A 20,510-nucleotide genomic window follows, 5' to 3' on the forward strand; every position below is an offset into this window, starting at 1 on the left:
TATATATATATATATTAACTGCACCAATAAGCAAGCTAACAGCTACATGGCACTGGAATGTACACGCACTGTGAGTGTGTATACGTGAAAACATTAATAACTGAATGTGCCACGTGGTGCATTTGGTGAAGGAAGAAGAAATAGTCATCACTATTGCTGTTTGTATATGGACATATCTTCAGAGTTATGAACATTTACAGACTTTACATCTGATTGATTTATTCACTGACATTTGTTTATGAGTCACAGATTCTTTTATTGTTTTTTTGTTTTGTTCATTGTTGTCGCTCGGCACATTCAGGTATTCATTCATACAGGACAAACCCTCTTGCTTATACATCCAATAGAGAGAAACAATGGAATGCCATATGAACATCTGCAACTTGCCAGTTATTGAAATGGTTTCTGTTAAAGAGCAACAACATTGCAGATTGTACTGTGCAATTCAGCAGTTAAACATTAGACTTTATTTAAACAATGCCTACAGATTTTTAATAATTTATTCACCAAAAAAACCAATAGATGTAATGGTATTCTGTGAAATGTAAGTACACCCTTAGCCTAATATGCTAGTATTGCCCCCTTTAGCAGAAGTTATTTTTTGTAGACATTTTGTAAAACTGCCCACTAGTCTCTGATGCTGACTGGAATTTTTGACCACTCCTCCATGCAAAATTCCTTCAATGGTAATATGTTTGTGTGTTTACTTGCATGAACTGCCCATTTTAAATTCCCCCTCAACATTTAAATGAGATTTTAATAATGGCTTTGACTAATGCTGTCAACGGCCCTTCATTTCTTGTTTTTGAGCTTTTTATTTGTGTATTTGCTGGTTTGCTTTGGATCTTTTCCATGTTGAAAGATCCATTTGTGGTTCATCTTTAACTTTTGGACAAATGTCCTCATGATTCAGTATTCATAGTTGAGTCGATGACTGCAAACTGCCCAGGACCTGTATCAGGAAAGCAACCCCAAACCATAACAATTCCAACACTGTGCTTTACAATTGCACCAAATATTTCTATTGTTACTGTGGCCAGTCAACTCTATCTTTGATTTATCAGTCCAGAGCACATTGTACCAGAAGGTCTTTGCCTATATGCTCAATTGCAAACTGTAGTTTTGTTGTAATGCTTTTTATGGACAGCAAAGGCTTTTTCTTGGCATGTTTCCCATGCAGGTTAAATTGTTGCACTCTTTGATTGTAAATGCATGCACTTTGACACCAAGTGTTGCAAGAGTTACCTGCAGATACTGCACTTACATTTTGGGGTTCTTGGAGATTTATTTTAGCTGCAGAGACCTAATTTAGTCTTGGCATGGTGAACCTACACATATCAATAGCAAAAAGTACAGCAGACCTTAGATATCTAGGGTTTAAATAAGATGGGTTCCACATGCATTCCACATGCATCAGCCATCTGACAGCTCACTCCTCCTCTACACCTCTCGGCATCCTGACTCGCCGCCTGTCACAGGAGCTGAGCGGGGCTAGGTGGGAGGAGAACCTGGCTCCTGTGACAGCTGTCTCCTCCCAGCAATGCTCCACTTGGCATTTGAGCTATCCCCTCCCAGCTCGGCCTCCTGAAACCTCTCATCCCCGCTGGGCACTGGTCTGTGCCCCCTCGGATTCCCGCTGCCTCTGACAACATGGGCAGGAAAGAGCAGCAGGGATCGGACAGGACACAGACCAGTGCCCAGCGGGGAGGAGAGAAGTTAGGAATGCACAGAATTTTTGGCCACATTGTCAGTCATTATGTTACTTTCGGCCCTTTTCGGTGCATCCCTAGTATTTAATTTTTGCCATACACACTGTTTTTGTGTGTGTGTATATATATATAGAATTGGTTGACCCATACATTCACCTACATTTGATTGTCAGGTGAAGCATCTAGCCTTTACAATACATAGCTGGACAAATCAGATAGGAAAATGTTACTGTATGTATTATTTCTCTTTCTGATTTATCTATTTATGAATTTATTTTATGGTACACATATGTGCTGGCCTCCTTTCAATGCTTTTATGTAAATCAAAGGTTTTCAGAGTGTAAGTGGTTATAACAAAAATACAAGCACTAGCTTTCATCAAAATGTCTGTTGTTCAAAGGGCATCTCACAAAATTAAAGCCAAATGCCAAACTTCTTATGTTTGAGAGCTGGTTGCACTGAGCGCAACTCATTAACTAATGACTCAGTAATTCGTTTTCAGTAAAAGGTTCCTGATAAGATGCCATCAGCACTAACAAATGATTAGAGGGATCTGGGGATAGTTTAGGAAGTGAATCAATTATAATTTACAGCTATTAGTTATTGGTTAACACATGTCAGTACTATGATAATAGGGAAGGCTAATTTCAGGTGTATGGAATTTCTAAAATTAAAAAGGACTTATTTAAATAAACAGGAAAAAGCTTTTAGGATAACACCAGGGTTTCTTAACATTTACCATAATGTTTTTAGACTGTTGTTTGAGGATACATTGTTATTACACAAATTGGGTTTCTATTAAAGCAAATGTACCACACTAACTATTTGCAACATGCATGTTTTGTAAATTAAGCCTTAAAAAAGTCAAGATCAGACTTTTTGAATTAGACAACTATTGTCTTTGACACTTCCTCTGTGCCTGTGGCTTATGTCTAGAGGGCCCTAACTCTCAGCGGTTGCTGTCTTTCATCACAGGTCCTGTGCTGGTGAGATGAATGAACATTTTATAAATCAGAGAACAATTAGAAGTTTCAGATTTCAGGAACACAGATTGCTTCTGCACTTTAAAAGTGTGTCTCCCTATTATACCTTAATCTCCGTTGTATTTATTACAGAGATCAAGTGTTCAGTAAATTAAATACCAGTAATACAAACCAGCTACTCCAGGACTATTTGTTGCCTTACTTATTACTGCACAAGTAGGGAACTGATAAAACTTGAGTTACAGCTTTATAGAATGCTGCTGGAGCTGTTAATAACATTCACAAATATAAATGTTTTAGGAGGCAAATATGTTCCACCACTTTGGTTTTTGGCTTTTATTTCACTGAAAATTCCTGCAGGCAGCCTCTACTTAGCCTTTTGGTTTATATTTTTTTAAGTTCAGCTCCAACTTGGGAAAAGAAAAAAAAGAGTACCCTGCAACTCTATAAAATAAAAAGCAGCCTATATTTGGCACTGCCCCCACAGACTCATCTGCTGACCAATCCAGCACTGGTCCTCTTCTGGGTTGAATAATGCTCCATGTAATTCAACCCAAATCAAGGGCATCGTAGCTCCACCACCCCCACCCCACCCCCAACCCAGCACTCACAGGAAAAGTAGACCCCCAAGAAGTCCATTTAAAATAATAGCAACCCCTCTTTTGTATTTGACGTTTCACACAAGCCTCCAAGGAGCTCCTCGGAAATTGGATTTTATTTGTCAAGTGAGTAGCAGTTGAGAAGACATTGATATGATCAAGAAACAATCTCAAAAAATCTTTCAGTCTTTCTTCAGTATAAATACATATGTTAGGTTCACACAAGCTTTAGATCTCTGAGCTATGGAGGCGGCAGGGACAGTGGGGAAAACACCTTCTTGTAATGGCTTCCCCGGAAGATTAATTGCATTTGGATGAAGTTTATAAATATGGTTGAATCATTACATCCAAAAACAGACAGCTATTACTGTATATGTTGTCATCCAATCTGGTTGAAAATGTTGGATGGGTAAAATCATCTTGTGTCTATGGTCAGCATAAGGCCAGCTAAGAACATGACAGAGTGGTTGAAGCATCCATCCTCAGAAAGCACTTTTAATCTTTTTAAAATGTACATGATTGTTTTGGCCTATCATGCATGCCTATAGTGAGCAAACACCCCTGGCAATGGCTTTATCATTATTATTATACAGGATTTATATAGCGCCAACAGTTTGCGCATCGCTTTACAATATAAGGAAGACATTACAATCACAATACATTCAAGACAAGGTGGTAAGGAATGTCCTGCCCGTGACGGTTTACAATCTAAAATGGAGGGAGAAGTGATACATGAGGAGGTAGCTCTGAGGGGATGAATTGTTTTAGAACGTGATGGTTCAGTGGTTAGGTTGAGGTGGGATAGGCTTCCCTGAAGAGATGAGTCTTTAGGGAGCGCCTAAAGGCAGTCAAGGTGGGAGATAGAAAAACCATAGATCATAGAAAACCATAGTCATCAAGAAGACAAAGTTCAAATTTAAAAGAGAACATATATACAATACTGTTTATAAAAAAAATATTTTTAACTGAATGTGCAAAATTTGTCTTCGAGTCTAAGGTGCCAAACTCTCTTTTTTTTAACCAATTCCACATATGCATAGTTTCTTGATACCCACTATCACTTTATGACTCATAATGATATAATTCTTGATGAACTGGCCAAAATTCGCACAGTTGGTGCTGCTGTCATCACCCTTTTGGCCAGCATCCCTCGATCAGCTGATCAAAGGAGCTGGTCGGAAACTTTTTGAACAAACAGAGCAGGCAGCCAAAGAGCTGCCAGCTCTGTTCATGTATTCTGACAGGGCATTTTTAAAAGTAGCTGGTGCAACTACATGATTTTCAAATCCTGTACAGCGAGACTGGGAGGGGAAGTGGCATTTTTGGAAGGCAATCAGGTGAGCTGCATGCAAATATTTTGACAAGAGGAGAGGGGAGCATGTGTATAACCAATACCTTATCAGTCTCCTCCTGATCCTTCACTGTCCAGTTGAAAGTGCACAGTATGTATGTTACAGTATGTTTTTTTCGTTGAACCTTCTACATTGTACTTCCCAGTCTATTTTTCTACAATAATATTGCATACGTCCTACTTTTCTGTAAGGTAAATAATAAGAAAATATTGCCCAGTTTTTAGTGTTCTCTAGTTTTATAAACACCCCACATTGGGTGAATCATGGATGGATTTACCCTCTAAATGCGGGAGCACACAGATTGCCCTACATAGTTTACATAGTTTACATAGTATTTGAGGTTGAATAAAGACACATATTCATCAAGTCCAACCTATCTGCCCTAGGCAGAGTTATATCCATATGAGCCCTGAGAAAGGTTGGACTAGTTAGACAGTTGGACTAGTTAGATGGAGTGACATTTTCATCTTTCTATTTTGCACGTTTATATTAGTTTGTGCTAATGGTGCTGACTGGCAATGACTATTCATTAACCTAACAAAACGAAAAACCATAAGCGCACAACTGATAATTGGTTACTGGAAAAAACACGGGCTATGGATTATGGTGTGCAGGCTCTCACTAGCAGGGAGAGGACCCTGCAAATTCGAATGGTAAACAGAAAAACACAAGAAAGAGCGCTACTACCTGATATTGAATGGCATCTATACATGAGAGAAGGAACAAATATATATGACTTACAGTTGGAAGTCTGCAAATGTGTCGAGGATGGTGAAACAGGGAACGGTGTACAGAGGAAGTTCAAGAAAAAAATACTGCAGCAGTGGATGGATGAGGGAGCGCTGTGAAGTTACCTAGCGGCACGCGTGCACGGCTGGCCAGGCCGGGCCACGGCGGCTGAGGGGGGAAGGACCGCGGCGGTTGTGGAACCGGGACCGCGAACGGCTGTGTTCGGTGCGTGTGTAGTGGAGTCAAATCGTTGGGCAAAGTGGACGCTGTGCACAGACGGGCTCGCTGTATCGTGATGACTACGCGTTTCGAGGCACAACCTCTTTGTCAAGTCTTAACCTAACCTAGTGGAATATACCTACAACCAACTATTTCCAGCTGTACGGTCCTCACTAAATTCAATAACTCTTAAAAAGTTATAGTATACACATGTTTTTAAGTCCTTTGTCCTCCCAGAGGTCATTGTATGATGCATATGTACTCACATCTGCTTTAATTCTGTTATTCACAGTCTAGTCTCCTTTTTCTGAAGCAGAAAAAAAGAGTACTCTGTGATTAAGCTACAGAAGCTGTGAGTTCAAAGTAACAAAGATTGATGCTAAGGGGTAAAGTTATATTTGGATTATTTGACAATAGCTGGAGGATAGCCACTTGTGAGAAGATAATTTAATCTGAAACAAAGCAATGAGAATTTGCAAAGCAGCAGAAGCTACCCAAGAACAAACCTACATAATGACATAAGGTTAAAATAAACTACAATTTAAAAATGTGAGATTGTTTTGAAAAAGAGTAAACAAGAATAGAATAAAAAAGGGGGATTATGGTAAAAAAAATTAAATGTTCTCAGATGCCTTGCTGTAAAAGCATCTGCTTCTGAAAACATTTCTTTTTATATGTTCCATAATCAGAGGTATTAGCTATTAAAGCATGAATGCATAGGTCACAGACCAAAGAACATTCATTTTAACCTTCTAAATAAAGCTGTGAAAAAGTTCTCAAACTGAAATAAGTGAAGATGTTGTTCTTGAAGGCTTTTGATGTTGTTAGACCAATATTGTCTCATCTAGAACAAAAGAAATAGTATATTGAACAAATAATGGGCTAAGTTAATATAATTGTACAATAGTAGCACATGGCAGCCAAAAAGAAATCACTAATTGGTCTGCCAAGGCTCAGGATTGCTTTTTGGAAGGTTGCTATGGGTTACTACATGCCATAGGTCTTTGCATGGTTAGGACACAAATCAATTATTCTTACAAGCTAACTGGCTCATCTTCACCTTTGGATGTTACTGTCAGGCCTTTGAATATTACAAAATATTGTCTGTTTTCTTGGCCTTAAACCCCAAAATGACAAAAGAAGTTTAGGAAGGAGGCACGTAAAGTTGCACTCCAGCAAAACAGCTAAACACATAGTTAAAATACACATACACTATGGAGCTTATTTATAAATCTTCTGTCCAGCATAAAGCTGGGCAAATGCTGTTCCTACGGCATTACCACCACTAGATGGAGTTGAGCAGCATAGCAATTTCCAGGATCACAGGATCTCCATGTGCCAATCTGAACCAATGAAAGTAAATATATATAGATATCTATCTAGATATATATATATATACATACATATACACTGTACATTTTAACACTCATATTGTTTTACAATCACTTAATTCTGCACCAACAGCTTCCATACTAAGTGCATGCAGGTCAAGTGCCAAAATTATGCAGCTTCAAAATCCTGAAGCCAGAAGAAATTGCTTCATCCTAACTCATACAAACCTCTGTTATAAAACAAATTATTCCGGAGTAATTCTATAAAAAAAATCAATGTGAAGCTAGCTTCCTTTATGACTGTTGCATAATTACCCACTGAGAACACCTTAACACTCTATAATTGAACTCTTGTGTTTTTTAAATGCTGGGGGAGAAAGGACTCTGGGCTGACCCCCATGAATCTGCAGAATGGAGGTTAAAAATGAATTGGTTGTGTGGATAACTTGTTACTTTTGTTGACCTCATGAAGGTCATAGGGAAAAGTGATAGGGTAGGCCACCCATAGAAGGCAAACCTTGGACACTATCAACTAGGTATTTGCATGCCCGTAGTGCAACTCAGATAATGAGGATTAAATTAGCTGCGGGGGAAGATGGAAAAGCAGGTGATGTATAGTAGACAAAGAGAAAAATCACTGAGAAAAGAAAAAAGATGGGGGAGAATAGGAAGATGAAGTGGGGAAGGGGCAAGGATGTGTGTGGGGATAGGAGAGGGATAAAGGAAGAGGAAAAGGAAAGAGGGGTTTGGTACAATAGGAACAACTGTGGGAAAGGAAGATCCTTAAGGATTAGACGATCTTCTCTAATTTAATTCGGTTTCCATAAGTGAATGGTACACCTGAAAGAATGTGAAGTCAAACCAGTAATACCAAGTTTTCCAAAATGTTTATTCTTGATGTTGTAGTGCTGATGTGAGGAGGTAGGTATAGTTAGTAGCCCTTCCTACTACATAGTTAGCCCTTCTAAATTGCATCAGTTTCTATGAGGAAAACATTTCTGCCTGCAAACTCTGGATGGCAGCACAGTGCCATAAATGTCAAAGGTCAGCTATATTAAAGGAGAACTATGAGGTGAGTGCTTTTCACTCACCTCATAGTTCTAGCCGACCTGTGACAATGAGACTGTCACAGGTCGGCTCGGTAGATCGGGAGGTGAGCGAACACGAACCTGGTTCGCTCACCTCTCTATGCTGTCACGGCTCTCTGCCGTGACAGGGGGAGGGGCTGGATTCCCCTCTCCCCGCTCCGATCTGCCAGCGCTGACTGGTGGAGCGGACGGGGGAGGGGGCGGGTACAGCTGGCACTGCCTCTAGTAAGGCAGTGCCAGCTGTCACTCACGCAGCTGGGCGGATCCCGGCGTCTCAGTATACGCGAGCTGTAGCTCGCAGTATACTGAGCTTAGGGTAATGGGAGGACTCGTGTCCTCCTGTTACCCTAAGGAGAACTATGGGGAAAAACACTGACCCCATAGTTCTCCTTTAAAAGGTCAAACTATTGCTGATGCTTGTTGACACAGCTGCTATAAAGCTTGGGTCCAGTAATTGATCAGAGCACTTCTAAACAATGGGAAGAGCTGAAGATGTGTATTTATACAGTAGATATTGGACAGTAGATAGTTTATTTATAAAGTGGTGAACAGTTATATACCCAGTGTTATTTATGAACGGCACTGGATAAAGCACCATTGGGCAGTCATTGTTCTAGTTAATGGCTGATAGCTTGGTTCACAGACACAGTGTAAAGAGCCACTCCAAGCAGCTCAGTACCCTGTAATCCATGTGATGACCAATCACATGGATGATTGGTCATGGGTGATCACAAATATAGACATACTACTGTTTACATTGTTGATCCCTCCCCTTCCTCTTACAACAAAGGAAAAAATAATTGTAATAATTGATAGATTATAAATGAATGGATCAGCAGGAAAAGACTTTCACTGACTGTGGGATTGTTTCTTTAACCCTTTCACTCCCCTCCCCTCCTGTACATCTGATCTCCTGGCTTTCTCTGCATGTTACCTGTATATTAACCCCTTTACCTCCCTTATCCTGCAGATTTGCACATTAACTCCTGCATCTCCATCCTCCCACTGTATGTGAACTTAGCATTAACCCCTTTTCTCCACCCCCCTTTGTGTATGACCTGTATGTAAATGAATCTAGTACACCAATACCAAGCTCCATGTTTTAACCACCTGAATACCAACATGTCTCTTCATTTGCAAAAACAAAACAAAAAAGATGAGATTACCTTTGAGGTGTCTTACCAAATAGAGTAATTTTATGTACTGTCCTGCCCTTTTTATTTGATATGTTTTAAGCTTTACTCAACTGATGATGGGATTATTCTGTCACCAACATTCAATTATATAACAACCGGTGACCGCATAATCCTGTCATTCAGTAAAATGAGCGCTGGTCCGTGAAGGTACCAGTGCTCATTGAGTTACTGCTGTTGATAGGTTCCTTGGGGTCCGAGGCAGACCCTCAACAGCAGATTAGGTGGTCACAGTTCTGTGATCACAGCGAGGGCTGGTTGCTGTGATCGCCGCGCTGTGACAGTCACACAGCCGGCAGCAGTTCAGCTGTGCTTTGTATAAAGCTAGCCAGCTGCGTTTATAAACTGATACAAAGTATCTCTGAGCACAATACTGTATTCTACACAGAAATACTAAGTATCAAAGCCCCGTAAATAAAATAAAATAACCCCTTAGTGCCCCTAGTTTTAAAAATGTAAAAATAAAAAAGTTTTTAAAATTTAAAAAAATGTAACAAAAGAAAACAAGTTTAAAAATGTCAGAAAAAGGAAGATGGAATTTATGGTTAAACAAATACATAGCAAAGAATGTTAAACTGCTCCGGTCTACGGAAGTGAAAAAAAAATGCTGTAGCTGTGTCACTAAGGGGTTAAAGCAGAAAAAAAGAGAAACAGTTTTTTTTTCCCAAAAGGGAATACCAAAAGAAATAGAAAGAGTCACTAGAAGCCATGTAGTTTTAAATGCTGGGTGACTGATCAATGCATGAGGTTAGCCAAACAAGTTTTCTCTAAGAATTAATATGTTGTTTTTTCTACAGTAAAGTCCCTTTCACACTACATATACATAGCATTGTAATGAGTAGCCAACAACCATTGTGGTGCAGCTTCAGTAGTACTTCACAGTCAAAAAGCAAAACAAAACCATCCAATCCTTTGCAGTAATAAAACTAAATTAGCCTTTATTTAGAGTTGCCATGGTGCTTTACTAATGACCAGCTATGACACCAGCCATTTGAGGGCTTGAAACTTCAGTTGAAAGCTGAAATAAGCACACTGAAAGCTATGACAGTTATCACCTGAGTTTTCCTATTTGCCTACACAGTTTTCCTGTTTATGGTCCCCCTATGTCTCTTAAATAAATAAAAGTAAATTCAATAGATTGTTGTGGGGAAAAAAGATCTAACCGATACTCAACTTAAACCCTTAGGTTTACTGTGCAGGCATACATTTGTGTTCAGTAGATGATACAAATGATACTGGTGATTGGCAGTATGGTAAATACCATATGTATAGACCATTAGCTCCTAGCAATGCACAAGACCTGGAGGAACCAAACCCCCTCCTGAGAGTGGTTCATTTTAAGGCAGTTGCAGTAACTGCAGTTTCTATTTATACTGTTGCTGTCCCCATGTTCCTAGCAGCTGTATGCTGGAAGCTGACCCCTTCTTTTTTTCTTTGGGCGCATTTTCACTTTGAAGGGGAAAATCGACCACCAAATAAATGAGAGAAAATCTCTTTTGCACAGTGAAGTTACCTATACACATGCTGACAAATAACCACATAAGCTAAACAGAAATGACAACCGCACCAATAAATGTATAACTATCTTTTAAAGTAAGGTGCACATGGAAAGGCATTGCACAGTGCAAACACAAAAATTACCCAGTACACATGCCAGCTAGCCTTCAAAAAAACAAATAACACTGACTAACTATTAGGGTTAAAAACAGTGGTTTTCGTTGCATCATATTTGCAAACATATGCAGGGTTATTCACAAAAGGGGGAAGAGTTTGGAAAAGGCAGCCAAAGTGAACAATCTAGAACAACATTGCTGATCTGACAGTCAATTGGAGAATTTTTCCAAATCATCTATGTTGTCCTAGAATGTTCACTTCTCCTCCCTTCTCCAAACTCTTCACCCTTTTGTGAATAACCCTGATGGAAGCCACACTGCCTTATCAAGGCTCCTATGTGTAGTGTGATCCTAATTCTAATCTATGAGAGCCTCCATCTTTGAGCATATATTGTAATGGATATATTGAGAACAGGTATGCCAGAGGCAGCCCATAACGTCACAATGTCAGAAAACCCCCAGTGTGTCCCCACACCAAATAAAGCAAGCTAAACAGAAAAGGCAACCCGTCCATTTTTGTGCATACGGAAAACCACACTAAAATAACCACGAGGCTGTTTTACAGCCTGCATGGTGGCCACATCTGAATGTACTGAGCAAGATTGTTTGGCCCATTGCACATTGAGGCTGGTTAATGTAGTCAATGCCAATAAAGTCCCCAAGGATATAAGAAAAAGTCAGGTGGTATACTAGTCTTGTCTAGCATCAACCAAAAAAAAAATATACTGGTAAGTTTTTACTGGACTGACCCTTAAGCAGCACTATACAATCACTGCTACATGTAACAACTCTAGTCTTCTGTGACCTTATTGCTAAAGGCAACAGCTACAATCTTTATTTCCTAATAAATCAGCCACATTCTGTTATACAGTGCTTGAATAATGGAATGCATTTTGCTATTTTCAATTAACACATCTTTTGTTGATTTGCTCAGCTATGCTGCCTCTTCAAGTAACCGGTGTTTGTGTTTTCAGGTTCCTGTCACTGTGGAAAGTGCATCTGTTCACCACAGGACTGGTATGTTTCAGGGGAATTCTGTGAATGTGATGACAGGGACTGCGACAAACATGATGGCCTTATTTGCACAGGTAAACAGAATGTTAGATACGATCAAAGTGCTTGTCAAAAATAGACTCTTCTACACATCCTTGCTCTTTTATTTGTTATTCTTCAGCAACACATAAATATTCTGTATGAAAAGCTCTGTTTTACCACAAAATACAACCTTGTCTAGATTATTTCATATGATTTGCTATAAAGCACGATGCCATCATGTTTTATTCCCTTGAATAGGTGACAATGTTTTTTGATATTCTCGAAGATATTTGAAACAGTTAAAATATTTTTATCTGGTCTTTCAGCAGGCATGTCATATTTTCCATTAGACTTGGAAACCTGCCTAGCCCCATGGCCACTTAACACTTTACATATTAATAAGTCATCTTTCTTATATAGGGCAGTTAGCTCATGCAGCCTGTAAGAAGACAAAGGAGCCCTTAAAGTAGGCTTGTCATGCAATAATGAACAATCTGCCAATAACGTAAGACTCCAATGGGCATGCTCTATATAAAAAAAGCAGTTTTTCGTTCCCAAAAATATGTGAATATTTATACACAAATAAGAGGAGATGGAAGTATATAGCTGTAGCAGCCCGGCATGTTTAGTTATGCAAAGATTTGCACTATTGCACGTGTCTCATTGCACTCCTGACCGGCATCCCGTCGAGGTGGGTGCTGCAGTGACAAGTGCAACATCAACATAATAAAGAAAAGTCACCGACACACCAACTGTGATAGATATTTGCCCTTTATTGATGCAAATAGGCCATATCACAAGCATACACACAATGTTTGCCTGATGAAGAGACCTGTTGTTGTCCAGAAACATCATATGGTTTGTAAAATGTTCTATTCTCATCAATGAAGGATGAAGATATATCACAGTTGGTGTGCTGGTGACTTTTTTATATGATGTAATTATGAACAGACACACCTTCCTGTTGTACCTTGTAGATGTTTATAGCAGTTCTTCCGCGAGCACCACATGCATCATCAGAATTACTTCTGGCAGGTCCGCGGCTTATCTTTGCATTATGATATAAATTCCAAATAACACTGTTCCCCCAAACAATGCATTATATTGTAACGCTTAGAAATTATTTGTAAATAACTAGGTGGTATTTGAATATGTACACCTTAGGGGTACCCAAAATAACCTGACACATAAAAGTGTCTTGTTAAAACTGAAAACTAGGCAAATGTAAATGACACAAGTTAAAGTAGTATTAAACTCTCAAACTTTTTTTTATAATAATGAATACAACATCAAACTAATATACATTGCCCTGCAAACTGTTTAATTAAATGTTTGCCCAAGTGCTTACATTCATATTTCCTAACAGCTAGCTCCGACTCTTTCAGCTCCGCTTCCCTGAACTTCCAAACCAGTACAAGATCACAAGATCACAGCATCTGCCCACCTTCTGGCTTGGAAAAGGGAGGAGGGAGGAAGAGCGGGGAGGAGGGGATAGTCTTGCTTTGCTGTGCCTGTGTGTTTGTGGAGACACACAGCTTAGTAGCACACACAAGGGTGGCTCAATAGGACCTTGCAAGGGAAAGGAGTCACTCCAAAACAGGATGTCAGGGCCACTGCTCAAGGAACAGCTGATTCTGTGGAAATTAAAACTTTTAAACATCAAGGAGCAGTATCCATTGCAAGTGATTTAATCAGCTTTTGAAACAGTTTAAAAACCTTTTGAATTTAATGTCACTTTGATACATTTCGGTATTCATTAATATATCATTAAATGTGTTGTTTTAAGTATCTACATTTGGCCTAGTATTAGCCTCCTGCTAAAGGATATGCAGCACAAGGAGCCAATCAGTTGTGCAACAATGCAAGGAACATGCTGATAGGAGAGAACAGAGTGAAAAAGTGATGAGCTCATCAGTCTGCTGCTTCTCTTTTTACTGTCCAGCCACAGGCTGCAGAGGGACAAGACCTTAAGTGTTGCTTAAAGTGGACCTTTACCGCCTTTCATTAAAAATCACATCATCATGCAGCTCTGCATACTGATTTAAAATCATCTTACATTCATTAGTTAACCACTTCAAGACCAGGTTTACCCCCTTCCTGGCCAGGCCATTTTTCAGTATTCAGCGCTGCGGTACTTTGATTGACGTTTATTCCGTCATGCAACGCTGTACTGAAATTAATTTTATACCATTTTTTGGGGACCGATAGAGCTTTCTTTTGGTGGTATTGAACCACCACTGGGGGTTTTATTTTTTACTATATTAAGGGGAAATTATAGAAAATTTTGGGGAAAAAAGTTTTAACTAAAATAATATTTTAGGAAATAATGATTATTACCCATATTTTTGGTAAAATATAAAAGACGGGGTCACGTCGGGTAAATAGACACCAAACAGGTCATGCTTTAAAATTGCGCGCACCCGCGAAGTCGCAAAAAACTACCATACCCAAAATTGACCATAGGCGACGCTTTAAAAGCTTTTACAGCTCATCAGTTTAGTGTTATCAGTGATTGATGGCCCTAGAACTCTTGCTCTCATTCCGACGTTCGCGACGATATGTAACATCTGCGGCGTAATGGGCGAAATCGTCGTTTTCGCAGGTATGCGCACCCGACGCCTGTTTGCATGCGTGTATGTATGTGGGGGAGGTTTTAAAAAAAAATTTAAAAATGTAATTCTTTTTTATTTGTAACTTTACATTTTTTGGGGGGAAACTTAATTTTTTTTTCCTATTTTTTTTTCCACTTAACTTTATTGCTATCACATAGGGGGCTAAGAAAACCCCCTTATGTGATAGCAAAATATGTGACAGGTCCTCTTTATGGAGACATCAGGGGTCTCCAAGACCCCTAATGTCACCTAGGACCCCCCTGAAGAAGCTGATGAAGCACAGATCTGCTTCAATAGCTTCTCTCCAGCATCTGAAGTTGGAGAGTGACACAAGAATGCGGAAGTGATGTAATATACATCAGTTTCGTTTTCTGACAGCGGAGAGGGGACCGGAGGGAGGTTGTGTACCGACCTCCCTCTGATCCCCTGTGACAGAGGCAGTATGCTGGTCCCGGGCTCGCACTTGGCACAGCGGAGTCCGGGACCAGCGTGACAGCGGGAGGGGGGGAGGCGCAGAGGGGCGCACATCCCGGGACCTCATACAAGCGATCCGCCGGCTCTATAGCCGGCGGATTGCTTGTATATTAACGGGCATTGCTGCCTGTTTTCAAATATCGGCATTTGCCGCTCGAGCACGCCCAGCGGCGCGCGAGTGGGCGTGGCTGAGCGGACGTCTAAAGACGCCCGCTCAGATCTAGAGAGCTCCTGGCCGGCCGTTTTTTTACAACAGCCGGCCGGGAAGTGGTTAAACAAACATGTTTTTCATTTACTTACAAATAGAGTTTATCTACTTCCTGGTCCATTTTGGACCAGATGATGCAATCTGTACCCAAGCGTTGCATCCTGGGAACGTTACATCAGGAGGGAAATGCATTTTCCTCCTCTGAGATGATGTGCATGGTCCTAGTCACATGTGCCAGAGTTCCAGGAAGTATTGAGAGGCCTAGTCAGAAGAGTGGGAAAGAAAAGGGAAATAAGGTATGCAATGATCTATAAGTATGTGTTTGTAGATTGTCATTACTAAAGAATTATGAAGATGTATTTGTCGTTATTTTAAAAATACAGCAGCGGAATAAAAACAGGTCTCCTGTCCTGCCAGAGAGGGCTGTACTGTATGGCAGAGCTGTGTAAATAAAAAAATTGGAATAGTTTGGAAGGTAAAACAGTTCCCTCCAGGACCATTCCACCAATGAGGCCAATTGAAGGGGCCATTGGCACTTAGGGAAGCACTGTGGGGAGTGTCGAGAGTGTTCAGTAAAGGTGGCCATACACCTTACAACCATTGCACGACTTTTGTTGTGCAATGGTTGTATGGTATTAAAAGTTTGTACGACCTGCCCATCATGGACAGGCAGATCATACTTGCGATCATCGCAAGTCCTCCTCACTGAGGGTAGGGCTTGCAGATCATTTCAATGGTGAGCGGGCAGTGTGCGCTTGCGCACCTCGGGCTGTGCGGCTTTCATCTTGCGATCATGCTACCAACCCGCCGAAAATCGTACAATTTTCTGCGGGTTTTCTAGCGTGCTCGTTATACGAAAATCGTACGACCATACAGTAAATGCGGTCGCACGCTGCCCATCAACCTTACGATTATCATACGATTGCGGGATCACCCACAATTATCGTACGATAATCATCAGATGTATGGGCACCTTAACACTGAGCCTGATAAAATGACAGGCTCAGCATTACGGAGCTCTCTGTCCAGCCACTTCGTATATCACACATGATTGAAGGCACACTTGCCCTGTGTATGCTCAGACACCTGCATTCTGTTCGAAATTCACTGTGTGGCCCTGTCTCCAGTATCCCAGCAACCAATTAAGCTATGCAGCCCCGCCAACAGCATCATAGCAACTAACAGCAGACGGATCTGTCCCCGGCATGGCCCTGGCTCTCATATATATATATATATATATAAAATTAATTTGTGTATTTAGCATATTGCCTTCAGTTCAGCTTTAACAGTGACTGACATAAAGGGAGATATAGTTTAAAAAAAATGAAAAACACAGATTTTAAATAATAAAAGGCATAGATTATGTAGAAGAAAAGTCCAGTTTCAGGCAATATGTCCTTCAGATGAGGAATGCATGTTTGCTGCCATTGCAAGCATGAGGCAATGGCCTTATTGTTCAATTCAGTACTAGTGGGAGTACTCTCATATTGCTTTTCATGGCAATTTTTTTTTTTTTTACGTAAAGGCATATTGTGAAATGTGCTTCACTGATCTGAAGATGGCAGTGGAAATCAGGCCTACAGCATTTATGCGACACCTTCTTACCTCTAGTATCGGAGGCACATACTTCTCTTGTGTGATCCCAGCCATAATCAGGGGCAGCTAATTTGATATTGACAAAATGGGTAATTTCAACAGCACAGTACACATTTAAATGCCTCGCCATCTGCGTAAGATACAAAAAGGTGGCAGCTATATCATATGACAGGTCCTTAGCTGCTGATTTAAATGTAAAAACATGGGCAACTTTGAAAACGTAGCCTGGAGCAGCAGAAGGGGTTATTTTCAGTCTTCAGGTGCAGCCAGTGCGGATGAGTACAGCAATGTAGCCATCTAACCTAGTATAATGCTTGTGAGGAATAAAAGACAGCATGATTATAGTGTGTGGCATAGCACTTTGCTAAGAGCACTGCTGAAAAGATGCTATTAGTTGGCTGAAAGTCTATATTTCCACAGGCTGCTAAATCAAATGCAAAGTGCTCCACATAAAAGGGAATATTTAGGTGACCAGTTATAGGGTTTTGATTATGACCTGCTACTTTTTAATAAGCCATTTGAAGTAGCACATTTTGATTGTGACAATTAAACTCCTATTCAATTTGTTTTTAGGCAACGGAATATGTAACTGTGGCAACTGTGAATGCTGGGAAGGATGGAATGGAAATGCCTGTGAAATATGGCTCGGAAATGAATACCCCTAAATACAAGACAACAAAAGGATATCTTTGTTAAAGTATTTCTATCTTACTATAAGCTGCAACGAACATAAAACAATAGCAGAGTATAGTTTCCATCACTTGACCTGCTTAAACTGACTGTTCCTAGTCTGTTTTTTTATAGACTTAATTTCAACTAACCTTGAAATATTTGCATCTGTGCAGTCTGTGAAGGGAATAGTCAAAGACATGGTTTTCTTGCATAATTTACATGGTTGTCAGGATATCGCATCATCAGCCCATGCTAAATGAATAGCAAAAACATAAAAAAAAATAAAAAAACACAGCTGGTACAGGTTAAGAAATGTGTACAAATTTAAACTGCCCCAAATGTGGGTCTGGAACCCACTCAAGATTGATGACTTTTTATTCCCGGACATTACAATGTAATCATTTAAACTGGTAATTTCTGTGGTTACATTGTTAGGTTAGCTTGTATAATACCATTGTTTAACTATATTAATATAGGACATGTATAATAAGCTCCCTACTTCTGTAATGAGAAAGAAATGGTTATATGGATTGCTGCTTGAATAAATATTATCTAAAATGTACGTTGTGTCTGTCTTATTTCAAATACAGTTTATGGATATGGATTATAACGGGCTCCATCAAACCTGCTGATGCATTACAGCAGTTTGCAGAATATATCATAGACTAAGACAAACACAAAGAATGGTAAGCCGAGCATAGTGGAACATTTACATATGTGTACACACATACATTTTGACTAGGGATGCACCGATACCAATATTAGTATCTGTATCTGTCCCAATAATGAATATTTGGGCGCATGCTCATACTCTCCCAAATGCTCCAGGTGCCTATCCCAATACCAGAACTTACGGTATAAATAAGCAGGGCAGCGAGTCATTACATGCTGCCCAGCTGCCTGATTGGCCAGGAAGCTGGCTCCATGCTCCCTCATCACCGAGGAGCATGGAGCTGGCTTCCTGGACGATCAGGAAGCCAGGGGGCGGGTAATGACTCACCCCCCCCTACTTCCTGATAGGTCAGGAAGCGGGTTCCATGTTCCCCCGTCACTTGGTGATGAGGGAGCCTGGAGCCGGCTTCCCGGCCCAGCAAGAAGCCTGGAACCGTATAATGATTTGCCGCCCGGCTTCTTGATTGGTCGGGAAGGGAGTCCCCCCGGCTTTCTGATTGGCCAGACACAAAGACAAGGTCATTAGCCGCCCCCCGGCTTTCTGATTGGCCAGAAAGCCAGCTCCACGCTTCCTCGTCACCTGGTGACAAGAGAGGATGGAGAACGGCTTCCCGGCTAATCAGTAAGCAAGGTCGCGAGTCATTACACGCCACCCGACTTCCTTAATGGGAATTCCAGTATCGGTATTCGGTATTGGCGAGTACCAAAAAAAATATTGGTACTCGATACCGAAAAACCAGTATCAGTGCATCCCTAATCTTGATTGCAAAAAACAATCCTGGAATAATTTTGAAATCTCAATAATGAACAGGAACAGAATGGTCTATTGTAAATTGTTAAAGTGTATTTGATGGGGTGATGCACCTTCTGGTGACCACTGACAAAGTGAGGACAATTTCAATATTTTGAGTTGTCACCAGGAATAAAGGGGAAATCTTTCAAATGGGACAAAAAAAGTGGATTGTAGTGTCAAAAAGTGGATTCCCTTACTTTGGAGACATTTTTTCTTACTTCCTGGTGTGTGGAAATCTATCCAATGTCATGCAGAAAAAAAATGCACAGTATGTGATTCTTGGAGCGGTGGCTACTTTACAACACACACAGGGACCATGGGTAACAAAAGTAGCCACCCTTCAGAAGGAAAGACAGTGTCAGCACCAATTCAGAGATGATTTGAGGATCTACAGCCGAGTGATACACAAATAAGATAACATTTTGTTAATAGTTAAGGTACTTGAATGCATTTTTAAGGTCGAACACTTGAGTATAGTGTCACTCTAAACACCCCGTCCTCTTTAGTGCAGCCCAACTGGGATAATATTTACTTGCTCCCTAATCCAGTAATCTTTCCTCCAAGTCCCAGACAGAGGAAAGTTTGCTGGATTGGAGAGGAAGATAAGTATTATCCCAGTTGGACTACACTCTCTGACATCTATTAAGCAGCAACTTCACTAAATGTGAAGTTGTCCTTTAAGCAGTCTCGTTTAGCATGCCAGCAGTCTTTAGACATTTCTTGTAATGTGTCAGCAATCCTCATCATCTCTTATAATGTGGGAATGGCTTGTGCTAGATGTAACCTATGAGCAGCCTCTTCTAATGTGCCAGCTCCCTTATACCATATCAGCTGTACAATTAGATTATGGGTAAAAAGGAGGTGATGTTGATAGTTTCACACATAAGGGTACAGGTAAGGTACAAGTCTTCCTACACAGATCAATGCTCGTCTGGACACACTATCCATAGTGTAGGAATGAAAGACATTAACTTGATGGTCTCAGTTAGTGGCTTATGAGACACAAATGGATCTTAGAAGGTACACAGCATCATCTAAGAAGGTCAGTGGTTGTATAGCTGAAGGTCTTCTGCAAAATGTTACTAAGAAGTTTTGAGTCCTATTTTATTACGCCCATTGTGACTTACTTTAGGGTCTTATATTTGAATGTAGATTACAAGCTGATAGAGGATGGGGATCTATGCGTTACATCATTGTACAGCCTGTCTTCAACTAGGCTAGGACAATTTAGCCTGTATTAAAGATTGTTGCAAGCCAATAATGCAGTAAAGAGTGAACTATGGTATGAGAAGTAAAGTGGTCAGTTTAGAGCAATCAAACTTTGTACTCAGATTTGCTAGAAGAACAGTCTGTAATCTGAACCCCCACCCCGCTCCCACATCGTCCTTTTACATTAAAGCAAGACTGTGGTCCTCTTAAGTTTGGTTTTCCACTAAGTAATGTTGCCAATAATGGATATCCAAGTGTATTACTTATCTTCATCTTAAACATTTTAAAGAAAATATTTAAATTGTCTGTACAGGCAAACTTTCTTATTTTAGTATTAGATAGAGTTGAGAAGAGTTAGAACCTCTACATAATTCTTGTTGACTGTGACCCCAATAGATAGTTTCACCATTTGATCTAGTGACC

The 20,510-nt window shown here is 40.3% G+C and overlaps 1 protein-coding gene across 1 annotated transcript in view; it reads left to right on the top strand.

Annotated features, from left to right (window-relative positions):
* The window catches only part of ITGBL1 (integrin subunit beta like 1), a 109,347-nt gene extending 91,430 nt beyond the window's left edge, over nt 1–17,917 (top strand). Inside the window, exons 8-9 of the mRNA XM_018566497.1 lie at nt 11,791–11,904; nt 17,315–17,917. Of these exons, the coding sequence (XP_018421999.1) occupies nt 11,791–11,904; nt 17,315–17,406 (206 nt within the window). The 3' untranslated portion in view covers nt 17,407–17,917. The remainder of the gene's footprint in view (nt 1–11,790; nt 11,905–17,314) is intronic.
* The last annotated feature ends 2,593 nt before the right edge of the window (nt 17,918–20,510 follow it).

Source organism: Nanorana parkeri, unplaced genomic scaffold (assembly GCF_000935625.1).
Source record: "Nanorana parkeri isolate BGI_ZX_2015 unplaced genomic scaffold, ASM93562v1 scaffold953, whole genome shotgun sequence".
Lineage (NCBI taxonomy): Eukaryota > Metazoa > Chordata > Amphibia > Anura > Dicroglossidae > Nanorana > Nanorana parkeri.